This window comes from Megascapheus bottae, chromosome 9 (assembly GCF_031878675.1).
Source record: "Megascapheus bottae isolate mThoBot1 chromosome 9, mThoBot2.hap1, whole genome shotgun sequence".
NCBI lineage: Eukaryota > Metazoa > Chordata > Mammalia > Rodentia > Geomyidae > Megascapheus > Megascapheus bottae.
The window spans coordinates 9,985,528-10,011,541 of record NC_143517.1 but is presented as its reverse complement, the minus strand read 5'-3'; the positions used below and the strand labels follow the sequence as shown (position 1 = coordinate 10,011,541).

At 36.9% G+C, this 26,014-nt stretch overlaps 1 protein-coding gene across 2 annotated transcripts in view; it reads left to right on the top strand.

Annotated features, from left to right (window-relative positions):
- Positions 1–26,014, top strand: part of Tox (thymocyte selection associated high mobility group box) — a 313,525-nt gene that overhangs the window by 263,905 nt on the left and 23,606 nt on the right. For both annotated transcript variants that reach the window (XM_090338640.1, XM_090338641.1), the window contains exon 5: positions 14,026–14,256. In XM_090338640.1, coding sequence (XP_090194766.1) covers positions 14,026–14,256 — 231 coding nt within the window. The remainder of the gene's footprint in view (positions 1–14,025; positions 14,257–26,014) is intronic.

Here is a 26,014-nt window from a genome sequence, read left to right as displayed (position 1 = left end):
TGTGAACGTACACTTCTTTCAAGACAGTTGTTTCTGTTTTGTCTTCTCATAACTGGTTCTAACATCTGCCCTGTCTAAATCTCACAACAGCTGTACAACCAACACTGCATTGTCAATTCTCTTTGCTCTCATGATCTTTCCCTATTGTCTGTGAATCTCACCAAGAAATGAGCAGAAAGAGATGTTGATACAACATAAATAATGCATTGGGTTAGTAAAAGCCCAAGTGTTAACTGGCCATTCGGAGGAAAAAAATTTTTTTTTTCAAAAAGTGTGGATTAGTCTAATTGGCCATTAGGCCAGTGAATACCAGGTCCTAAAGGCACACACCAAAAATTGATTTGTGGACAGTGATATGAATGTTGGATTATGTAAATACGATTCCAGTCAATTTCCAAAACAGGAATGACATGTATGATATTTTAAGGGGAAAAACTTAATGCTCTGCTCACTGTAAAGATCAATACATGTACAGTATCTGGCTCGAATCTTTATCAGTATTCCTTACTGACATTTCAGGAAATTAAATGCAGTTAACATCTTCTATCAGTGCCTATTATATAAGATTATTAATTACAAGTGTACTTTTCACATTCTTCAACTTATTTAAGTAGATAAGTAAACAGAAACCTGAAATTCACTTTACAGATTGATGTTAACCTCTTAAATATAAATTTCATGATTTTGTTGATGCAAAAATTTGTATGCTGCAGGTTTCCACAATGGTGTGTGGAGTCTTTCAAGTGGGTTTTCTATCCAATTACTCAATATTCACATCCCCAAGTAATATCTAGTTCTCTATTAGTGACTGTGTGAGCACTGGATAGATTTCATAGCCTGTAATGGTAGGTTCTTCAATTATTGATTTGTACAGGTGTAGGGATATATTTCTCAAGAATGAGTGAGTTAAAAATAGTTTTTTGCCTCCATAAATATTCCCAAGGTCCTGTATTTCTTTAGTATATTTTCCATCTCAAGAAAATTCATCCTCCCTATCCAAGTTGCTCGCCATTCTTCACCTTTTCTTCAATTCAGGATCCTCTTACCCATTTATCCAACTTGTGTTTATTAAATTGCTAGAAAAATCCTCTGATGGGAGGCTGGAGCATTTTTTTTAGCACAGTTAAGAATTAAAGTGATATTTTTTCCTTTCTATGTGAGGAAGAGGATTTATGTGGAATGTTATACTACAACAGCTCCAGTTAAATGGGAAACAGCATTAAGTCAAAAAGATCATTTAAATCATTTTAACAGGAGAGCCAAAAAACAAATATTGAGTTCCACAGAAGAAAAAGCAGCTTTTAAAGCTGCTTCCCTCTTAACACTGTATGCTCTCTTTAAGCAATTACATATTGATTCCAGTTTACCTAATTGAACAATTAAATGAAATAAGTCTGTTTTGACAGAGAAATATTATAAATACATCACTAGAATTAATTACCACCTTATAAACAGTACCCATGATTTTGATTGCTCTGAAGCTGTGTTGACAGCTTTAAGTCATAAATGAGACATATAGTAATACATCAAAGAAATATAAACTTAGACAGCTTGTGGTTCTAAGCCTGTAATCCAGTACTTGTAATTTAACAGACACTTTAAGACACTTAAAGTATCTGGCATTACAAGTATATTTTTGGAACAGTTTTTCCTTGAAGGAAATTATAGGGTAAGAATCACAGTATATATTTATTCTTTCTTTTACTTTAAGTTTTTTTTCTCTTGAAAGTATCCTTATGTTTTATATGTATCTCTTGTAAATGATATATAGTTAGATGATCTTTTACTTTTGAAAAGAAATTTTACACTTACACTAGTATACATACTAAAGTACCCTGGTTTGTCTTTCAAGTGTGATGCTATTTGCCCCACAAATGTTCTATGTGCTTTGTCTTATCACCTTAAAATTATTTTTCTTTTTCTTGTTTCATTATTTCTGATTTGAAGATTGACAATTTTATATTCTACTTCTTTTATTCGCCTCCTTACAGACATAGCTGGGAAAAGTTAAGAGACTGATAACCTCTGTTCTCTTTCTGGAGTTACTTTTATCCCCAATTTCCTTCCCTCCACTTTATATTGAGAGTTCTTATGGTTATCGATCATTTGAATTATATTTTGATTGAATTATATAACTTAATAAACTTTATGAAATACTATGTTTTATTACGTTCTGAAGTCCATTTTCCTTTAGGTTTATTTTTTAACCTGACATCACTTTGTAACTTTGAAAATGTCCTTTTGTTAGGATTTGTTGGGGACATACTTTTGCTGGGTGAAGAACTCTAGATGGATAGTTCTCTTTCAGCATTATATAATTCCATTTAGTCCTGGTTTCCATTGTTGCCTTTGAGACACTACCATTTCCCTGTCTTTATATTTTTTTGGGGGGTGGTTTATGGGGCTTGAACTCTGGGCCTACCTTCTCCCTGAGCTCTTCAGCCTAAATCTACTGTCCTATCCCTGGTCCTGGGTGTTGTCACTGACTGCATCAGCTCAGGGCTACCCCTGAGCCTCAGCCTCACTTTCCATTTTCTAGTGGTTAATTAATGGAGATACGAGTCTCATGTTCTTTAGTGTCTGGGCTAACTTTGAACCGAGATCCTCAGTTCTCAGTCTCCTGAGTAGCTAGGATTACAGGCGCAAGCCACCACAGCACCCTGCATCCTATCTTTCTTTGAAAATAGTGTCTTCTACCTGTGATGTCCTGAAGCTTTACTGTGACTTACATGAGTTTTTTCACATGTATCTTCAATTTCATTTTCTCTGTCTTTTATCATTTCTGAGAAGTTTTAAAGCATCATTTTTCTCCAGTGTTGTTTAGAGCCCATTCTTCTTCCCACTCATTGTCTAATTGTCAGGGAATTAGGATGAAGTTAGATGTTCTCATCTCACCTCCTCAGCCTCTTTTTTTTATAGGTTTTATTGTAATTAATAGAAGGGTTACATTACATTCGCCAGATGGAAGGTGCATTACTTCACATACATTGATACCCTTTCTCGTGTCTTGGTCCCCATTTCCCTCCCCCCCCCATCTTGTTTTCCCCCCTTCCCTATCCAATTTCAAATAACCAAATACAAATATATCCAATATATCAGATAACAAAGTGAGATACTGTAACAATATGAGATATCAGATAACAAAGTGAGATACTGTAACAAAATGAGATAAATAAGGGACAGCAAAAGAGATGAGAGATAACAGTGCATTAAGGACAATAATCACTCATTATATGGCTTTTGTTTCTATATCCTAGAGGTCTTTTCATTTAGCTTCATACTATATGGTCTTATGTATCTAGGTTTTGCTGTATTGCAAATCTCTGCTATGAGAGCCCAAGGTTTCTACTGATTATGACAAATGAGGGAAACCATTGAACCTATGTTCCTTTGAGTCTGGCTTACTTTTAAGTCTTTCCATTTCCTAACAAATGGGGTGATGTCATTCTTTCTGATAGCAGCATAGAATTCCATTGTGTGCAAATGCCACACCTTGTTGATCCACTCATCAGCTGAAGGACATCTAGGTTGGTTCCATATCTTTGCTATGGTAAATAGTGCGGCAGTGGACATCATTGTGCTAGTGGCTTTAGTATGTCCTTGTTGCTGGACAATTGGGTAAATGCCTAGTAGCTCCACAGCCTCTTTACCTGCTGTGTTACATTCTGTTCAATTTATTTTGATTTCCTAGTTCATGGTTCTCTTTCCAGCTATATCAGCTACAAAATGCATAATCATCTGTTGAGGTTTTAATTTTTTTTTTTGCCAGTCGTAGGGCTTGAACTCAGGGCCTGCGCACTCTCCTTGGACTTTTCTCAAGGATAGAGCTCTACCACTTGAGCCACAGCACAACTTCCAGATTTTTTCTATGTATGTGGTACTGAGGAATCAAACCCAAGTCTTCATGCATGTTAGGCAAACACTCTATCACTAGACCAAACTCTCAGCCCAAGGTTTTAATTTTAAATATTTTTCAGAACTCTTTTTTTCTCTCATTTGCTTGTTTGTTTTAGTCACTTTTTGTCATCTAAACGTGTTAAATATCATTCTTTCCTGTCCTGTCTGTGCTAATTCCAATTATGAAATTTTTGTGGTATGAGTTGTTTTTTGTGGGTGTGCTGGTACTGCGTCTGAATTCAGGGCCTAGGTATTGTTTCTTCGCTGTTTCCCTCAGGTTGATATTCTGCCAGTTGAACCACAGCTCATCTGGATTGTTGCTGATCAAGTGGAGATAAGAATTTCTTAGGTTTGTCTGACCAGACTGGCTTCGAACTGTGATCTTCAGTTCTCAGCCTCCTGACTAGCTAGAATTATAGGCATGGGCCAAGGTCACCATTTTGATTGTTTTTGGTTGTTTCATTTTTGGCTTTAGGGATGATAGATGATTATTGAAATTTTGTAAGAATTATTACAGATCTACTGTAGGAATAGATGCCTGATGATTTATGTTGGCTTCTACCAGATTACTGGGGCCATGTGAGCCTAACATCCGATTTGGAGTACTTCTAAATACTGGCTTCATTTAGGTATCACAAGATTTTTATCCCCCATTTCTGAATTTCCATGGGATTTTTCCCCTTTAGTATCAAGATTAAATACTAAAATCCTTGGAGCTCTCAGAGAGCACACATAAGGCAAATGATTTCACTTCATCCTTGCATTGAGATTCTGAATCTTTTTGTTTGTTTTTGTTTTTGTTTTTGTGGATCATGGGGCTTGAACTCAGCCTAGGTGCAGAGCTCTTCAGGTCAAGGCCCTACCTTTGAGCCAAGCCTCACTTCCCATTTTCTACAGGTTAATTGAAGGTAAGAGTCTCAGGTCCTTTTGTGGCCCTGGGCTGGCTTTGAACCTTGATCCTCAGATCTCAGCCTTCTGAGTAGCTAGGATTACAGGTGTGAGCACCTGGCTTCTGATTCTTTTTGTCTGTAATGGAATTCTATAAATATCCTGCCTTTGGGTTTTCATTATTGGTCCTGGAGCTTGAACTCGGGACCTAAGCTCTGTCCCTGAGCTTCTTTCTCTCAAGGCTAGCACTCTGCCACTTGAGCCACAGCTTGACTTCCCAGCTTTTTTTAAGTATTGTAACCCAGTATCCCATTGATTCATCCATATCTTTTTTTTTTTTTTTTTTTGCCAGTCCTGGGCTTGGGCTCAGGGCCTGAGCACTGTCCTTGGACTTTCTCAAGGCTAGAGCTCTACCACTTGAGCCTCAGCACCACTTCCGGCTTTTTGCTGTGTATGTGGTGCGGAGGAATCGAACCTGGGTCTTCGTGCATGCTGGCAAGCACTCTACCACTAGGCCAAACTCCCGGCCCCTGATTCATCCATATCTTGATAAAGAAAGCTGTCTTCAGTATTCTTCTTGCTCCTCTAGATTCCTACTTTTACTTAGTTTTTGTGTCTGATCTTTGTTTTGCTAATTTGTTAGTTTGGCAATGCATATGCTCTGCCACAGTAGAGAGAAACAGTATTATGTCACCATGGCAGTATTAAATGAAAGTTTAGAGAAGTAGTTTGTATTTTACCACTCTCTAGATGCGAGATTCCTGCTATAAAAAAAAAAGTTACACAGTTTTCTATAAACATTAAGTGAATTTAAACAGTGTTAGAACTAAATGTCATATCACTATATCTAGCAATGGGACAGAATATTTAAAATTTGGACTTGAAATTCTGGCATTTTCCATACTGAAATATAAGATATTATGCAGTTATTCAACACTTCACATGGAATACTATGGGTGATACTTTAAAAGAATTTTCAAGATCTTAGTAACCAAATTAGCAAATGTTCTCCATTTAGTTTTTTAAAAAGAAAAAAAAAAACATTTGTTGGAAATGAGCCTAAAAAGCTATAGCTAGTACAGGGGAAAATGACAAAATTCAGCCATGTAAGCCAGTACAGTTTCTAAATGATTCTTTCTAAAAATCCATTCAAGTAATTAAATTATACTAGAGTATAGTATTTTGAAGAAACACATGTTCTCAGACATATGAGATGACTGAGCAAATTTGATTAATTCATGGAATAAAAATAAAGTGAGAGTTAACATAGCCACCTGGCATTTAGTTCATCAGGACCATACCTCAACAGCTTGTGTTCTTTATAAGAAAAGACACTCTCTATCCAAGAGAGGAAAAAAGTAAACATATTGCCCAACTCAAACATAGAAAAGATCAAGTGAATCCAACAGAATTGACAAATCTAACTAGTAGGTGTATAAAATTACAACTCACCCTTTTTTTCTCTTTTTAAAATAATTTTTTTCTGGACAGTAGCCCATACTTTCTATTCCATAGAAGGCCACTGAGTGTCTATACTAAACTCATCCAAAAATAATAATCAGCTCTGTTTGGCAGAATCAAGGATCCTTAAAAGTGAATTTGCTTTGCAAGACTGATACAATGCCCTGCAGTAGTGAATCATTTAAAAGTAAAACCCTTCATAAGCATTTTTCTGTAATTGATCTTTTGAGTCATTGAATGTACTGTTATTATTAATGACAATAATAAACCCATTGTAAAATGAAAGAAGTGTTACAGCCTTGCTGATTTCACAGTAACTAGATGACTTGCTTTACATGCTTATTTGAGTTTATTTTCATAGGGGGATTTTAGATGGCACCATTTAGAAAGAAAAGAGAAGAAATTTAAGCAGCAAAATCTTCACTGATAGAAACAGTTCTACAAACCCCCCCATGCCCACCCCCAAGTGCTGTGGTGTGCCCTGTTTCTACAGTGAAGATTTTATAATATTTATTTTCTATGATAAGAGTTATAAGTGGAGTTCTATGTTGTTTGTTCAGCCTATTATGCAGATGGTGCTTGATTAAAATCTATTTTAAACTACAACGATTACTGCAAGCTAGTGCACATTAAGGAGCTCTCTCAGCCCTGTTACAGGCTTTGAGACCATGGCAGTTTATTTTAAATATGCTTATAGACATTTCTAACTTCTCTGGGGACATTTCAATATTATTACTCTCTTTCCATGATAATCTATTTTTTTCTTTTGCAACATTGGGGATTGAACCCAGGGTCTTGTGCATGCTTAAATAAGTGCTTTACCACTGAGCCACACCTCCAGCTGCATTTCCTTGATAAGAACTTATATTCTAGATACTTAAGAAATGTTATCTAAGCTACACTGTTTACACATGATTTTTTTAAATTTTATTTTTTATTGTTGGGGTAATGTATAGAGAGGTTACAGTTACATTCGCCAGATAGTCGGTGCCTTACATCTCACACATTGATACCCTTTCTCATGGTTTTGTCCCCATTTTCTTCCCTCCACCCCCTACCAATCATCTTGTTGAAGTGAATAATTGTTTTCTTGTGATAAACAAGTTACATGCCTTCCAATAATTACACAATAATACAAGGCAGGAGATTAATCACTAGAAGTATAAACTTATTTCTAGAAATTCAAGAAATATGTCTATTTTGACAAGTAAGTTATTAAGCATATGCCACTGTGTAAATTTTATGTATAATAATTATTTATGAGTAATATTTATGCATTTCCATCATTTGGTCCCTAATTGAATATGAAATAGGTTTGTAGGTAATCAGGGCTACATTTAGAGCTTCAGTTCGGTGATCTTTTTAGTTATTATTATTTCCCTTCTAAGCCTTTCTCTAGTACTGTAGAATACAGAAATGCAAGATGATCTACTTCATGTAAGGTAATACACTAAAGTTATGAAGGATATAAATATTACTTTCAGTGTGCTTCTCACTATAGGGAGCATTATCGTTTGCATTGTAAGTTTTCACCAGGCCCTTCCAGGCACCAGCGGCTCATCCTTATATTTGTAGCTACTCTGGGAAGTGAGGGGAGCTAAGGAGCTAAGCTCTGAAAATCATGGTTCAAAGCCAGCCAAGGCACACAAATCAGAAAGATCATATATCCAATTTATCAGCAAAATTCTAGAAGTACAGGAGTGGCTCAAGCAGTAGAGTGCCAGCCTTGAGTGAGAAAGCTGAGGAAGGGTAAAAGATCCAGTATTAAAGCTCCAATACCAGGACCCCCACACCCAAAAAAATATCTTAAACTCCAAAATTTGACACTGGAATTAAATTTAACTGCCCAGTTGAAAAACCCTACCAACATGACAAATACTATAACTAATAGCAGTGTCCAAGATAGTTCAGTACATTTTAGGAACCATTAGTATGTACGATTGTTAACATTTTAAGCTAATTCAGTAGGCATTAATTTTTAGTTCCTCAGTTTCACTAGCCATATGTAAGTAGCCTATAGGCACATGTGGCTACCTTTTGAACAGTGCACAGAACAGTCTCTCATTTCAGAAAGTTCTATGGAACAGTATGCTATACTGGACTGTAAAAGTTAGAGCTTCTTAGAGAGTTAACATATAAAATTACAAGTGTCTTATCCAACAATGCAAGGAATCCAGATCCAGACGACAGCTAAAATTAAGATCTAGGGGCCAGGAGTTTGGCCTAGTGGTTAAAGTGCTTGCCTAGCATGCATGAGGACCCGGGTTCGATTCCTTGGTACCACATATAGAAAAAAGCCGGAAGTGGTGCTGAGGCCCAAGTGGTAGAGCTCTAGCCTTGAGAAAGTCCAAGGACAGTGCTCAGGCCCTGAGCTCAAGCCCAGGACTGGCAAAAAAAAAAAATTAAGATCTAGGGTCATATTATAAATCAGTTTCCCTAATTTTTACACCATGATTATATTCATCATCATTGTGTTCATTCTGAAGTGTTGGTGGTCAGAAAAGCCAAGTATTTTCAAAATACAATCTATTACTCACATAGAAGTAGATCAAATTGTAGCAACATTTCTTTCTTTCAGAAGACTTTTCATGTGCTTTTCACATATGTAACAGAACTATCCTTAGACTATAGGCCTTACAGTTTCTCAGTTTATTACGCAGAGTCCAAAATGGCAGCTCATTTCTACATCAGTTCCATGCTAAATGAATAAATAAATAATAAGAAAAGAATGAGGAAAGAAAAACCCCACAAACAGGATGGAAATGCCAAGTGTTCACAAAGCAAATAACTTTATCAGACCTTGCCCAAGTACTTGGATGAAGAAAACATCAAACCACATCAGTAAAATTTTAGTCTGTTGTATTTTATCCTAACAGCAATGCTATAGGGCATACCTACTGAGCCTTAGTACAAGAACATTGAGAAATATAATTAACAATTTTCTCCAAAGCATATTTTATTGTTGTGAAAATGATGTTACACACACAGTTTTATCCTCCTTATGTAAATCTTCTAAGAAAATCAGAGCATTATTTCACATCATAAGTTGAGTTTTAGGAAGCCAGTTCCATGAGTCATCAGAATATTATGATCTAAGAATGAGCCAGCTCAATTAACAAACTGAAACTGAGTGATAACTATTTTACATCTATCTTTTAGATTTGTTTTCCTAGATGAGAGTTCCATTGCATGGCAAATTTAAAAAATTATTATAAATATAAAAGGAAGGCACAGTGTGATCTTACACTGTTATGTATAATCTGCTTTAGTGGTGTAACACCCCAGCTTCTTAGCTTAGTGCCTCGCAGGTACACCCCATAACATATTTTTAAAAAATGCTTCCATTGAAACTATGGAGATAATATACTATGATCACTCATGAATTACTTCCTTCTACTAAACTGAAATTTGAGAAAGACAGCATCCTGCTGGCCCTAGAGCCAAGTGGAAAAACCTTCCTGATGACCAACTGAATGGATGTGTTACTTCATGGATTGTTCTGGATTTTCTATAGGGTGGCTAAACATTGTTCCTATAATTTGGTTTTGATATGAACAATATTTGAACTTTTTACTGGGCTGCATCAGATCAGAAAGTAATGGGATAACTGTGCTAGTATTCATAGCAAAGGAAATAAAAAAAAAATAAGTGTCTATTGTTTGAGTATCCACAGGTTTGGACATGTGAAAGGGCAACTAAACAAATTGGAGAAACCCATTAATAAGAACATTTACATGGGATGATAAAAGTTGTGACTGGCATTTGATTATTTTCCAAAAAGATTGATAGAATCTGCAATGGTGAAGATTTCAAGGTGTCAGATCATTTTAATTAAAATTTAAAATAAGCCCAGTCACGATTCCATATGGAGGTTTCACTTATCTAGGCTATGATCACTCATTCCATTCTGAAATAGAACTGGAGCTTTTTAAAGGTGTACGACGCAACGAAATTTGTATGTATTTATAGTATACAATATGATGATGTGATATACATGAACATTGTAAAATAGTTGCCCTAACCAAATTAACACATGCAATACTTTACCTGCTCTTCTTTCTATTTCATTTTCACTCTTTTTATTTAAAAAAAACAATTTTTAAACTTTATATCTGGGGGGAGTTATTTGTACTACAGTTTAAAATAACTTAGCCACCTTTTAAAACACTTCCAACCCAGCTTTATACTGGACATTTGGAGGTGCAGTTTCAGAGACTTTTCTGCCACAATAGCTTCAAACCATAATCCTCTAGATTGCCTTCTTAAGAAGCTAGAACTAGGATTACAAGTGTGAGCCACACAGTGCCTATTTTCTTTCTTTCTTTCTTTCTTTCTTTCTTTCTTTCTTTCTTTCTTTCTTTCTTTCTTCTTTCTTTCTTCCCACCTATCTTTCCTTCCTTCCCTCTTTCTTTCCTTTTCTTTTTCTCTTTCTTTCTTTCTTTCTTGAAAAAGAATTCTTGAAGTGTACTCTTGTAAAAAATTTTCAACTGTACAATACAGTATTGTTAACTATAGTCACCATAAAAGAAAGACTAACAACTTTACATGGTAGTATATAATTACAGGTTTAATGTGTGCTATGAGTGGAAATCTACAGAACTTAAAACAAGTGCATGACAGGAGTCTGATTTGAGTTTGAGTCACCATGGAGAAATGTCAAGTCACAGTTTTTTTCTGTTCATGAAAAGCTCCGGGGAATCATGCATTTGACAATCATCCAGCCACAATGGAAACCCTACATACTTATAAGATTAAGTCCATACAGACTCATAGGAAAAGGGGATTTATAGGTAAAGGAGGGGGAAACCTACCAGGAATGATACCCCATGTAGCTGTGTGAAAAATAATGAACCAAAGAAATAATTGTGAAACAAGCTAGGCCAACAGGCTAGGAGTAAAACTCAGAAAAGGTGGTATTCTGGGATTAGTGGCAGAGAAAGCTTTCACAGTGAAAAATCAAGGACAGCACTACAAAACACATTGGAATTAGCAGTGTGGCCTTTAGTGCCTGCGTTGAATGCTAGGAGAAAGCACATAAAGTGATGGCAGAAGATGTTTATAATCAGAACCAACAAGCCCTTGAAGAAATTTGGCTGTGAATGCCTCAGTATACTTGAAACACGGAGAAATTTTGCTTATTTCCTCCTGGGTTTTTTTTTCCCCTCAAAGTACTTAAACATTAGTTGGAAAAGTAGAGTATGGCCAATCTCCTACCTCTAGAATCTGACTTCATCAGTCTAGGTATAGGCAGTTAGTTATGAAAGCTTTGCAGGCCATTTGAATGCACAGCCATAGTTTGGAGACACTGTGCTAAGTCATATCTGCCAATGTATGTAGTTTTGAGCTAGTCCACAAGATTGCCCAGTCTAACCTCTGCCCTTTCATGCTTGTCCTCTGCCAGTTTACAGGGGTCCAGCTATTTCACAGGATCACCCCTCTGACCTGCCCTACAATCATAACCTAGTGTTAACCTCCACTAACATGCTAGTGAAGAGTTTCCTGTCTGCTTTGATCTGCTTCAGTAGTCAGTTTCAGAATGGTTATTTTTCTAAACGTGTGTTTCTCAATGAAGACAAAAGAATTCACTCAGCTTTCTTCCTGTTTCTTCTTGGTACTTCAGCAAATCTTTCCAGCTGACTGACTAGAAATTGTTAAATATTAAGATCATTTCTTTCTAGTTGTTCAATGAATTATTTTTGAAGTTTCTAATGTGCTTAGTTAATATTTGAATGTCTTTTTAAATTTTTAAAAACATGTTAAGTATGGACCTCTCTGTAATTAGAGAATGGTACAACTGTACCATTCCAGTAGAAGAAGTTAGGCCCCAGAAATTTACATTAATGAGATAACATAGACAAAAATAGTAAAAGAAGAACATGAAGGCCTCTTGGTCAGTCATATTTCCTCTGCAGTGGTGACAGTGTTTTACACAAGGACTTTCACCCAGCTCATTATGGGGTTCATATGTATTACACCATACTTGCAGATAGGGAAGAGCAACAGAAAACAAAGATCAGAATGGCATCTGTCAGGAGATACTAGTGCATGTGAGCCAGGCATATAAAACAGAATATTTCACATTTTCCCCTACTGTATATCCTTCTCTATTCATATACTTTTAGAGCTGGAAAGAAATCCCAGCCTTAATCCCTCCTTTTATAAAAAGTAGAGGAAGTAACCTCCTATCTAGTTAGTAACAAAGATAACCTTCAGCTGTTGGTGTCTTAAATTTATTCAGTGTACTCTTTCCCAATTTAATTTTAGCAATTAAAATACCCAACCATTCATACTTGGGGACAATGGGAAAAAATGAATCTATTTTTAAGCCGAATTAAAAACTTGTTCTAGAAATCTCTAAAATTAAGTTTGATCAGGAGATTCTCTACTATGGTAGTCATTAAACACATGGAGCTATTTAAATTCAAAAAAGTCCTCAATTTTAGCTTCTTACTTCAACAGCTTCAGAATTTGTCCTTCAGTGCAGATCATTTCATTGGACTAACCTTATCTAACTTGTAGGTAGTGCCACTGTCTAAAGCACGAACATTCCTAGGTTTTTCCAAAAGCATCCATGGACTTCAGTGCAAAGTCCAAAGCCATTTCACTTTTTTATTAGAAATGTTGTGACTATGGTCTTAGAATCATAACTATTAGGAAATAAGAATTCCATGAGGAAAAATATCAAATTGCAGATTGCTCATTCAATAAGGTGAATCTGCTGATGCCATATTTACAGCAATAAGAAAGAGGTAGGAAAAGGAAAATATTTAATTGCGCAGTAATATACAAGAGTCAAAAAATGTTCATTGCAGCACTATTTACCATAGCGAAGATATGGAACCAACCCAGATGTCCCTCAGTTGATGAGTGGATCAACTCATTGTATATTTATACACAATGGAATTCTATGCTGCTGTCAGAAAGAATGACATAACCACATTTGTAAGGAAATGGAAAGACTTAGAAAAAAATCATATTAAGTGAAGTAAGCCAGACTCAAAGAACATAGGCTCAATGGTTTCCCTCATTTGTCATAACCAGTAGAAACCTTGGGCTTTCCTAGCAGAGATTTACAATAGAGCAAAACCTAGATACATAAGGCCATATAGGATGACACTAAATGAAAGGACCTCCAGGATATAGAAACAAAAGCCATATAATGTGTGATTGTTGTCCTTAATGTACTACGTTATCTCCCATCTCTTTTGCTGTTCCTTGGTTATCTCATATTGTTACAGTATTTTACCTTGTTATCTGATATATTGTATGTATGCTTATCTAGTTATTTGAAATAGGATAGGGTAGAGGAGAAAACAAGATGTGGGGCATGGATGGGAGGGGGGAAATGGGGACCAAGACATGAGAAAGGGTATCAGTGTTTGTGAAGTAATGCACCTTCTATCTGGTGAATATAATGTAACCCTTCTATTAATTACAATAAAAAATATATGGGAAAAAAGAATCCAAAATTTGAAAAGCAATGTAAATTGCGATAGACTACATGAAATATGAAGGTATGTTTGGTTGTGTCTCTTCAAACTTTACTTAGTAATGTTATCAATCAGACCTAAGGCCTTACACAGTACATACTAGACAAACTCTCTCACAGAGCTCCATCCACAGCTCAAAATATGAAGCTTTATCCAAGAAAAAAGTAACAGTAACCATACCATCCATTCCTTGGGAACATCTGTTTCTGGGTGGTGTATATGAATACAAAAATAATATCTAGCTGGATATATACTTTCTCTCTAATTCTGTCTTCTGTTCTTATTTTAGGTCAATGGTGGAGAGAAGCGGCCTGCCTCTGACATGGGAAAAAAACCAAAAACTCCCAAGAAGAAGAAGAAGAAGGACCCCAATGAGCCCCAGAAGCCTGTGTCTGCCTATGCATTATTCTTTCGTGATACTCAGGCTGCCATCAAGGGCCAGAACCCAAATGCTACGTTTGGTGAAGTTTCGAAAATTGTGGCTTCAATGTGGGATGGTTTAGGAGAAGAACAGAAGCAGGTAGGAAAGAATCAGACTGCAGTGAGAATCTTCAAGGTGTGAGATGAGACTGTGGGATACTCTAAGAACTCCTTAGGAGATTGCTTATGAAGGTTCCAAACTATGTTTGGGAATGCACTCCGGGAGAACAAGCTGTTAAGAGAGGGCACGTTATCTTATGCGCCTTTATTAGTCCCTTATAAATCACATATTAGTTCTTTTGTTTCAAAGTTTATACAGTGCAGCTGCTTTTGGAAGGACCTCGCCATATCCCAGCCTTGATTACATCATACTTTAATGTTGCCAATGTGATCATAAAGACTATTTTTTCAAAAGTTCTAAAAGTATTTTTGACAACTGTCCACACCTCTCTTCAGCACTCATGGTTAACACTTTTGTCATCAAAACCCCTCTTTGCTCTTTGCAAATGAACCTCAAATTTAAGGGTTTCTACCCTTAGCCATTCCCTAAAGACCACCAGGGTATGTTATTTAATCCCCCATATATATTTAGAGCATATTTCCAGGCTGTGTTAAATAGGACCAGATGCCTGGGTTTTCTTTCCTGTCTTGTGAATTGCTGTGCTGTGACTGGGGCCTAGGTTTAGAGAGAGAGCCACAGGAGACACCCTGGCAGGGGGGAGTGTAAGTAGCCCAGGTCATCTGAAGTAGGTATGGGGATTCCGTGAACAGAGCAAAAGTTTTATAAATAGATGGTGCCACTCATGAAGAAGCAATGTTGAATTGATCCACTCTGTCTAAACTAGAGGTAGATGGCTGCTGTCACCGTGTCAATCATGGTGGTCACAAAAGAAACTTAAATCATATGCATGACCATGAGGTCATTGAAATGAGACCATGTTTTAGCTACTGCAGTTGTATTCACAATGTATTTATCTCATTTTTGATTATTTTTTGTGTGCTCTGGGTCTTGATGCAGTTCCTGAAGACTGTTTTTCTCTTCCTTAAAATTGGAGGACTAATTCCAGCTTTTTGATAGCTAATTGGAGAATCTCACAGACTTTCCTGCCCTAGCTGGCTTCAAATCACATTTCTCAGCCTCCTGAGTAGCTGGGTTTATAAATGTGAACCCCTTGGGCACCCAGTTCATATGCGATTTTTTTTTGCCAGTTCTGGGCCTTGAACTCATAGCCTGAGCATTGTCCTTGGGCTTTCTCAAAGCTAGAGCTCCACCACTTGAGCCACAGCACCATTTCCAGCTTCTTTCTACATATGTGGTACTGCGGAATAGAACCCAGGTCTTTGTGTATGCTAGGCAAGCACTCTACCACTAGGCCAAACTCCCAGCCCCTTATTCTTAAGAGAGACATTTACCTTTCTTCATCAAATCTAGGAAACTATGTAAAATCTAGACTATCTCAAACTTATTTATTTATCTAGAATGGGTATATATTGCAATGATATATCTATCTATAATACATATGTAAGGTTTTTTAAAGTTTTTAAAGCCCGATTGTATTATTTTTCTCTTGTGCACACTCAATCCTCTTAGATACAAAAAGAATTATGAAATGAGACCATTCATTCACTTATTTTTCCATGTGATATTTTTTAGCACACATGTGTTGAATGATTGGTGTAATACCACATGGCTACTCTCTTGAGTTTTTGTTTGATTATTAGGGGCTTTTTGTTGTTTTGGTTTCATGTTTTGTCAGTACTGAGGCTTGAACTTAGTGTCTTATGTTTGCTTGGCAGCTGCTTTACTCATGAGCCATACTTCTAGCAGTTTCCTTGGTAAATACTGTCGCTTTTTCTTTAAAAAAGAAAAAATAGAAATAACACCATCGTTTGTTGCTTATAAAAAGCAAATGTTGTAAAATCTGACAATTTGTTTAAGCAGTAGCAAACCAAGTTATTAGGGGCAATTTGTGTCTCAGATAATTTACCCCATGCCTGGTTTGCCTTACATATGGATTGGTAAAAACCAGTTGCTAGGAAAACATTGAACCTGCCCGTTAGACCTCTTTCGTCGGGGTCAGAGTTGTCCTCTATACTTCTCAGCCGCTATACATTTTCTATTTCCATATGTCTATTCACAATTGCCAGCCTGATCAAATGATTTCTAGTAAAGCAGACGCTAGCTCTGTGGACCACTGTGTGGTACAAGTCATTTCAAGGATACCAAAGTTTCCCACCACTGAAATTTTCTCTGTGCACTCAACTAAAATAATCCTCTTATTTCTAACAGTTGGCATTGTGTTCATGTGATTTCAACAAAGCCCAATATTGTTTCTGGGATTTGGGCCTGGTTTCTGTGCTAACCCAGGTGAATTTCCTCTTACACTCTCAGATATGATACGGTTCCTAACTAATATTGGAACTATTCAGAGGCCACGTTCACATCCTTAGAATAATATGGCTAAATGACAAAGTATTCAAAGACAATATATCCCAACTGTGTCCTTATTTTCTACCTTATGTCATTTAGTACCTTTCTGTGTCATTCATAATGTCACATACCCTCTGTCTCTGTCCTTATAACCTCTCTGGGTATTTTTGGACAGCCAAGAAGCTTCTAGAGAAAGCTTCAGAAAGTGACTCCTTTCCCTATATACAGTAGCTCTTACATATCAGAAGATCTATAAACATGATTTTTCCCCTGCTCTACTCAAAAGCCCATAGCTAGGCTGGAAATATGACTCCAAATCTCCTGTGTACTGCCATAACCTTCTGCTTTGTCAGAAATATCAGTTGTCCAAATGAAAGATCAACTTTCTTCTATCTGCCCCTTTGGCCTAGGCTTTCCTAATTTGTTTCTGTATTTAAGACCAGTGTTAAGAGAGGGATGTATGTAAAGTTTTCTCTAGCTTAGGACTGGTCCTTTGCATCACTTATATTAGATACCAAATATTTTTCTGTTGCAAAAGAATAGTGTTGTTCATGATCAAAATTTAATAATTAGATAATTCCTCAAGGTGGTAAATATAAAGCAGCAGGTTTATCCCAGAAATTCTACAATAATAAAGTTTTTGAATTTTAATATCACGAAGGGAACTATTAAGAGAGCATCCCACATTCTTTCCATATGAACATATGAGATGTTTACAGACTCAAAGAATATGAGATTTGCTATTCTCAACTGTGATATTAAAAAGGAAAATTGCTCCCCTTCTCCCATTCTGGTTTTCAAAATTGAGATTGAGCTTTCTAAACATAGACATGATTACAAATATGTTGTAATGGTCAAAGCTTTATAATTGCATACATACAAGGGCACAATGTCCCCTTTTTCTCTTATACATTTTATTTCTCTTTTAGTAAGTAACTCACAATGAGTATTCCTTTGGAGTCTCTCCTAATAGAAATAATTGAAATGTTTGGGGGGGGAAGAACCTGTTGTATAAATAAAGGATGAAGCTGTACAATAGTTGTGCTATATACTTCTGAGGTCTTCTGAAACTAATCATCAAGAGTCATACTGAGATTACTCAGGAAAAACTATGAGATAACCCTATCTTTTGTTTCTTATCAAGAGTAAATATTTTCAAATCTCAGAAATTGCATTGGGCACTAACAATACAAAGTACTGGGGAAATTTGTGTCTGACAAGATTTACCCCATGTCTGGTGCTGTTTTTCACTGCATAAAAACTCAGCATAGCCTATTCATTCCTCTGGCTGGGGGGATTCCTGTCTTGCTTAGTTACGTAAGTAACAATGTGAAGTGTTTATATAGGTTTGGTTTATACTCACAGAAGGTAGATCCATCCAAAGGGCAAGCAAAGGGGGAGTCCCAGGGACAAATTGCTTAAAAAGAGAGTATGGAAGGGCCGGGAGTTTGGCCTAGTGAAAGAGTGCTTTCCTAGCATGCATGAAGACCCAGGTTTGATTCCTCAGTACCACATACATAAAAAAGCTGAAAACTGTGCTGTGGCTCAGGTGGTAGAACTCTAGCTTTGAGAGAGGCCAAGGACAGTACTTAGGCCCTGAGTTCAAGCCCCAGGACTGGTAAAACAAAAAAGAGACCATGTTATAAAGATGGCCCTCCACTCTGCTGCTCTTCCCTAATAGCTTGCAAGAATTTCGAGAAAAACAAACACATTTACCTTAAGTGCACATTTGGTTATGTATCCAGAAAATATCAGCAAAATGTCCCCATGTCATTATGCTGTGTCACCACCTGGTCTCTACCTTTATATTGACACTTTGTGCCAACATCCTATAATATCTGCTTCAAACTCACATGAATTTTTTTCTATCCCTATCTCATATTCAAATTGGGAAGCACACATACTGATCTCAGTTTGTGTGTGTGTGTGTGTGTGTGTGTGTGTGTGTGTGTGTGTGTGTGTGCGTGTGTGTGTGTGTGTGTGTGTGTGTGTGTGTGTGTGCTGGTACTAGGGCCTACACTTAGGGCCTAGGTGCTATGCTTTAGCTTTCTTGCTTATGGATGGTACTAGTACTTGAGCCATAGCTTTACTTCCAGCTTTCTGATGTTTAATTGGAGGTCAGGGTCTTATGGGCTTTCTTCCAAAACCACAATCCTCAGGTCTGAGTAGCTAAGATTGCAGGCATGAGCCGCTGGCACTTAGTAGTGTTCTGTTTTTAAAGGTAGATTTCTGGAGCCTTTTATAGGTTATTAAACTTCAAGATTTCCAGCAAACATGTATGTAAATAAAACAAACCCATGTGATGCTCCTGGCATTGTATAGACAGCTGGTTTGTGGAGAAGGCTAGGATTTTCCTGTACCACATTTGTTCGTAAGTCTTGCTCTTATAATAACCTGTACTTGTGAACAAGCATAAATACCAACTGGGAAAAAGGAACAAAATCATTGATGACATATTGAGGGAGGAGCTCTGAAGATTAAAAATCTTTAAGGAAAAACAGCTATGAGTGAGATTGCAAGAAATGGTCTTTTTACCTTTAACTTAGTTTATCTCTGATTTTAGGTTTTTAAATTTAAATGTAGTTAGTAAGTCATATGAAGCGTATATTTCATTGTGAAGAGCATAACTGCTTCCCTCGCTCCCATCTCTAGCCATAAGTTGTCTATTTCATTTTCAACATGGTATCTTGGTGAATATCCCTGCTGCATTCCTTCTCCCTTTCACCCACTGTTTATGTTCCCCTGTCTTGCCCTCCCCAAGACAGATGAACTTACAAACCAGACAAAAGGTACAGAAATCAAAAACAGCAACAAATAAATTATTCTTTAAACATCAGCAACCTCATGATAGTCAAAAGAAACAGGACTTAATAGAGATGTATCTTTCTATCAAGTGCTTCCTCATGTGGACTGAAAAAAGGCATAGGAAACCACTGCAGAAGAACAGATCTTTATTTTTGAGAGCCATGGTGATGGAGAGACACTGCTTCTACTTTGATCCTGCAATGAATGTTTCAGAGAAATGAAAAGGAATTTGAGAGACTGATTTAAAAAAAAAAATCCTTCAGGAATACGGAATTTCTCTCTGATGAAGCATTCGTACCAAAGCCATTGAACAATCTCCACATGTAGGAGAACTCTCCATTTTAATACTTGGGAAGATGGTGCTGAATTTAGAATGGAAAGAGAATTGTGCTTTGGATTCCAACTGGGGGTTTTAAATACTAATGACTGGCAAAACAATAGAGAGCCCATTTCCTAAGCATACTAAGTTGTTAAAAAGGCGCCAGATGGAGGAAGGGGAATAAAGCACAAGTATTGCTGTGATGTTGGGATTTGCTACTTATCTCTCTGACTAACCTACAGAGAAAGAAAAATAGTTAACAATATTGTACCCTTTGTCTTTTGGCTTTTTGGAATTTTAGCAACTCTCAGCATCTTTTTTTGTTGTTGTTGTAAGTGAGATCCCAGCTAAATTTTTAGTTTACCTTGGTGATTTTCTCTGATTCTGGTTATTGAGGTATATAGACCCTGGATTCAAAGTCACAATATAGAACAAATCAAACCCTATGAAATAAAAGAGCCAGTTGTGTTTTGAAGCAGAAGGCCTTGGTCCAAAGAGCTATAAAGGGTTCTTGAGTCCTTTTTTAGCCATGGAAAGTCACCTTAAATCAGAACCAGATGTAAATTACTAAATGAACCTTAAGTTCCTAATTGGAGACACAGTCGGGCTGTAAGACATTTAGCAAATTACAAACAAAATGTTCTTGTTTACATTACATTAAATGGCTTTAAAGCTGCAGCCAAAGAGCTAAATAAACATGCTGCTATGCTAAAAATGGAGTGGAAAGCCTATTCAGGACTTGGTGTATTTGGGAGAAACCACAGCCCACGGATGCCCAGAGTGTATTTTTGTAAATGCTAGTCTTGTTGTGGAAGGAGAGAGTAGCTTTACTTCAAGTTGTAGAGCCTAATGAGCACATCTCACTTGCAGGGAAACTGTTTGAATACTGTAACATATGCCTCCTTTCAGGATGCATAATTCATATCCAAGGATATTAGCCACAGCAGTTCAGCTCAATAGCAGCACCTCATTATTTTATCTCTCAGTATTTATTCCTATGTTTGACGCCTCATGAAATTACTGTTAATGTGTTTATATAAGGGCAGATCTGACACAAGTGGGAAGAATGTAATTTCCTCCTCGTTCTTTCCTGCTGCTGTGTCCTCTTCCCTTGTAGAAGTGGCAAGTGTAAATAGTTAATTTGCTTCAATTATGAGCCTGTCCTGCTAAATTAGAAGCAGCAGGAATATGAAGAGCCAGAATTATACTTAGGAGGAGGCTGACAAATCTCCGAAGCCATGAAATCAAATCACTTACTCCTCATCTGGACTCAAACATCCACTGTATAAATGCCGCTGGGATTTTTCTTCCCCCTTATCTTAGGATAAAATTTGGGATTTTATGTCAACAATATTTAAGGGTAACAAAAATCTTGTTGTACTAGGTTTGCCCATGTGTTTATCTTGGCCATGTCCTTTATAAGCACATACATACTTTTCTTTTCATGTGACCATGTGTGTGAGTGTGTGTGTGTGTGTGTGTGTGTGTGTGTGTGTGTGTGTGTGTGCATGAGCTGGTGCTTGAACTCAAGGCCTGGGTATTGTCCCTTCGTCTTTTTGCCTAAGGCTGTCTCTACCCCTTGAGCAACATTTCCACTTCTAGTTTCATGTGCATGTGTATGTGTGTGTGTGTGTGTGTGTGTGTGTGTGTGTGCTGGTGCTTGAACTCAAGGCCTGGGCATTGTCCCTTAGACTTTTTGCCTAAGGCTGTCTCTACCCCTTGAGCAACACTTCCACTAATAGTTTTGTGGGGGGCGGGGGCGGTGAGGTTAATGGAGATAAGAGTCTCATAGACTTTCCTCCCTGGACTGGCTTAGAAACATGATCCTCAAATCTCAGCTTCTGAGTAACTAGAACTAAAAAAACTACAAGTACCCAGTGGCCAATTTGTTTTTTTTTTTAAGATAAATAATTATATAAAAGAGTTGTTCATTAAAAAAAACTCTAGCATGTAAATGAACTTCACATTTATATATATTTAAAACCAATCAATTAAGATCATTACATGAAAATACAAACAGGTTTAGTTTGAAAATCCAGACCCTAACGTGAATTATACATATATGTGTGAATCAGTACATTATCCATCAAGAAAATAATATATATGATATATGTATATAAATATTCATAGGATAGATAGCAAAACAGATTACTCATTTGAAAGTTTCCATAATGTTGGAGAGAAAACATCAGCATGTTAGTCCTTCAGAATCGTCCTGATTTGTGTGTTATTTGTAAAAACATCTGGGGTGGCTTTTATATATACTAAATCCTGCAGTTCCATTGATGAATGTTTAGAAGTAATTCAGCAATCCATCCTTAGCACTCATTCTAATGCTGATTCATAAAAAGAATGGTCCCCTGCCAAGAGCGGTGTACTCACTAGCACTGTTTCCACCAACAGTCCGCATATACAATAGTGGTTCTATAAAATTATGTTACTTAGTGACATCATAGCCATCTTAGTCTTGTATGTGCATTTTGTCAAGCCAACACCAGTGACAAGATCATCCACTGACAGGTTGCTCAAAACATGTCTGTTATTAATTGATGCCTGTTTCCTCAACACCTACTATGTACCAATCACTACACTGCATGCTGAGCCTTCCTGGTGAAAGTCCGAGAACAGACCTTGAGTTACATATCTGAAAGAGCCTTCAAAAGGCAGTCTTGTAACTAGGAGGCAGCTTCTGAGTTTGGACTCTCAAGATGGATTCTTTAAAAAAATTATATCTGTATTATTTTTAAGTAGTTACCATTCAGCAAATGAATCTTGATTGACATCACTGCTTTCGTCAAAAGGATTTATTGAACCAGATTAGTTGGATTCATATCATGGCTCTTCTGCATTAGACTTTTTGTAAAATAGTGGGTAAAACTCATTACCATTATAGTCTGTTTTCTTAGCTATAAAATGGGAGTATCCATACAAGTGCAACAATTTTGCATTAAAAGTAATGTGCACGGGTATAATTTTATGCCCTTTTGCATTTCATACCTTTAGTGCCTCATACTACATAAGTACATAGCAATCTACTGATTAAGACTAATTGAACAGCAGCAATTTTCCTAGTATTCCTCATTTGATAAATCAGTAAATACATTTTATAGCCATCTTTTAAGGCAAGGAGCCTGACTTGGGCTCCTACCAGCCCAGAACCAAGTTGCACCAATGTTGTTGGAACAGTTAGATAGAGCAGACAGTGCTAAAAGAAAGCAGCTGGGAGTTTGGCCTAGTGGTAAAGGGCTTGCCTAGCATATGCACAAAGACCCAGGTTCAATTCCCTGGTACCACATACATGGAAAAAAGCCAGAAGTAGTGCTGAGGTTCAAGCGGTAGAGCTCTGGCCTTGAGAAAGTCCAAGGATAGTGCTCAGGCCCTGAGCACAGCAAGAATTTTGTCAAATCATGTAATACTTTCAGTTTCCTGAATGCCACCTAATAAAATTCTCTTGAATTTTGAAACGCGTAAGAAAATGCTGAGCAAATCACACAAGATGGAAATTGGTAACTACATTTAAGGACTGAGCGCTATACAAAACACAAATGCACTTGCTCTGACTGATGTAAATAATAACAGCCCAAAATAAGTGACAGGTTTTAAATTTCCAAAGGACATAGCTGGGAAATATGATTAAATTCTTCATCTCTAAATATTGTTACATATTTCCTATAAATACAAAAGAGTAGTGAAAAATGCACTTGAACTTAGCCAAAAAAGAAAACACCATCTAGGTTTCTTTAATAGTGTTTGAATGAAAGTCAGAATTTGAAGAATTTTGCACTTTTTCTCTTATGATTGTAAGAACTGTTGAAATATGACTAGAGATTAAAGCCAATGCAGTAAAGAAGGAAGGAAGAAGGAATTAAACAGTGTATATAAGGTTTTGCTTTTCTCCATTAGATGAATTGTTTAGAGAAAGAGAAGAAAGCTAAAGAGTAAAACAGGCTTATTTTCTTTTCAGTTTGTCATATTCAGTGACATTGAGCGGCTGATTTTAATTAGGGATTATCAGCCTATAAAAACACATGTAACTTGCTGGTATTTGGAGCATTTTAAAAGGGATTTAGTGAATCATATGCACAGGACTTGTGTTCCCTAGAATTACTATTTGATGTCTATCTACGTATGTTTCCTTTTAGCCATCATATGTGTTTTAGTTTAACCACTAAGATGCAGTCCTTAGATAGGATATGGTAGCTTTCTTGGAATAACAAACCACAGTGTATAACTAAGTTAGGACAGGATAAATTCAAAAGTGCTTGGATGAGCTGGGGAAAATGATAAATGATGTATTTTGATTTCTAAAGCCTCATCTGGCCAACTTTGTACTTTATTTCAAACAGCTGTGGACCATTTTGACCCATTTGGTAGCACAACTGAGTACTAATATTTACTGTCGGAATCACATACCTTTAAAATATTTGTCTTTCTCTGAGAGAGAGAGAGACAGAGAGACAGAGACAGAGAGACAGAAAGAGACAGAAAGAGACAAAGAGACAGAGAGAGAGACCCCATTTCTTTCCCAAAGTTAACTTTGACATAAATCAGACTCATCCGCCTAGTGTAGGTCTGTGTACTTGACCGTGGCAGTGATTATTCATTGCAAAGGCATTCCCCAAGCTCTTTGGTTTCTGTTGAAAAAGGACTTTCCCTATCTGTAACTAGAGGCTTTGAAACATTTTTGAGAAACTTTTCACTAATCTCTTTTTTTTTTTTTCCTGTATGCGGTACTAGGACTAAATCACAGCTCTACTTTTGGCTTTTTGGTGATTAATTGGGCAGGAGTAGAAAAAAAGGTATCTCATGAACTGCATTTGCAGCCTGGCCTGGCTTTGAACTGAAATCCTCAAAACTCAGTTTCCTGAGTGGCTAGGATTACAGGCATGAGCTATCAGAGCCTAGTTACCAATTTTTTTTTTTTATTTTTTATTGTAATTAGTAAAAGGGTTACATGATATTTGCCAGATAGAAGGTGCATTAATTCACATACATTGATACCGTTTCACATGTCTTGGTACCCGTTTCCCTCCCCCCCCACACTCCCCACCCGTCTTGGTTTTCCCCCCTTCCCTATCAAATTTCAAATATCCAAATACAAATAAGTTCAATATATCAGATAACAAAGTGAGATACTATACCAATATGAGATAACCAAGGGACAGCAAAGATGAGAGACAACATAGTACATTAAGGACAACAATCATTCATTATATGGCTTTTGTTTCAATATCCTGGAGATCCTTTCAATTAGCTTCACATTATATGTCATAGTTACCAAATTTTTTAAAATATGTTTCTAAAATAAGATTTATACACACAGACACACCTTTCCTTTCCTTGTTAAATTCTTATACATTATCATCATTCTTTTGTAATTGAGGTCTTAGGACTCTTCTTTTTTATTAAATACAGGAATCCACATGTCATCATGACCCAATTTTAGAAACAGCATCAGGGAGATAAACACAGGGTATTATATTAGAATTCTTTGGTAGTTCTCAAAGGTGAAGGGCCTGATTATCATTGGGGAGGCCATCTCGGACTTCACTTTTGATCTGGGCTACTCTCCCTTAAACACAATTATAGAAATATACCTTGACTTTGCCGCCCCCCCAAATTCTCCCCCTGAACATCAGCTGGTATTCAGGATAGAGTGGATCTATCCATCCATATAATGTGACATGATGTGTTCATTCTTTTCTAAAGTGATGTCTAGGCATTTATACATTGATCCCAACATAGCTAATCATCAATAGCCAATAGGGAGTCATTTGTAGAAAACAGGGAACTCTGAACGCTAGGCAGGTATCCTCTAATAACATTGATCCAGGCATAAAACCCAGGGCAGTGTTCAACCTGAAATGCGTGGAGTTAGCCACCTTTCTCTTATGGTTCTTAATCACCAAATTTCAGGACATTTAACACGTTGTGCAATGTTAACTGCCAGGATCCACAGGGGGATAGTAGTAGAGTGACTCAGTTGCTGTGTCAACAGAAACCAAATGGGAGAAAGCTTGGGAGAAGCTAGACTCAGGACATCTGACAATACCATCTTATCTCCTACTTCTGGAAAATGCCTGTTGGGTATGCTGTGGACCAAAATGTATTGTATATCTTTGGAAGCTAAAAGAGCCCTACTTAGCTAAGAAAGTCCCTTGGAATAGCGTACTAATAAAAATGCGATAAACTATTCAGGGTACACCAATGTATATTGACATCAAAGATATTTTTAAATATTTTTTTCAAAGCCCTCAATAGATAACTATGTGGAAGAAAATCCTATCTCTAAAACAGGTTTTA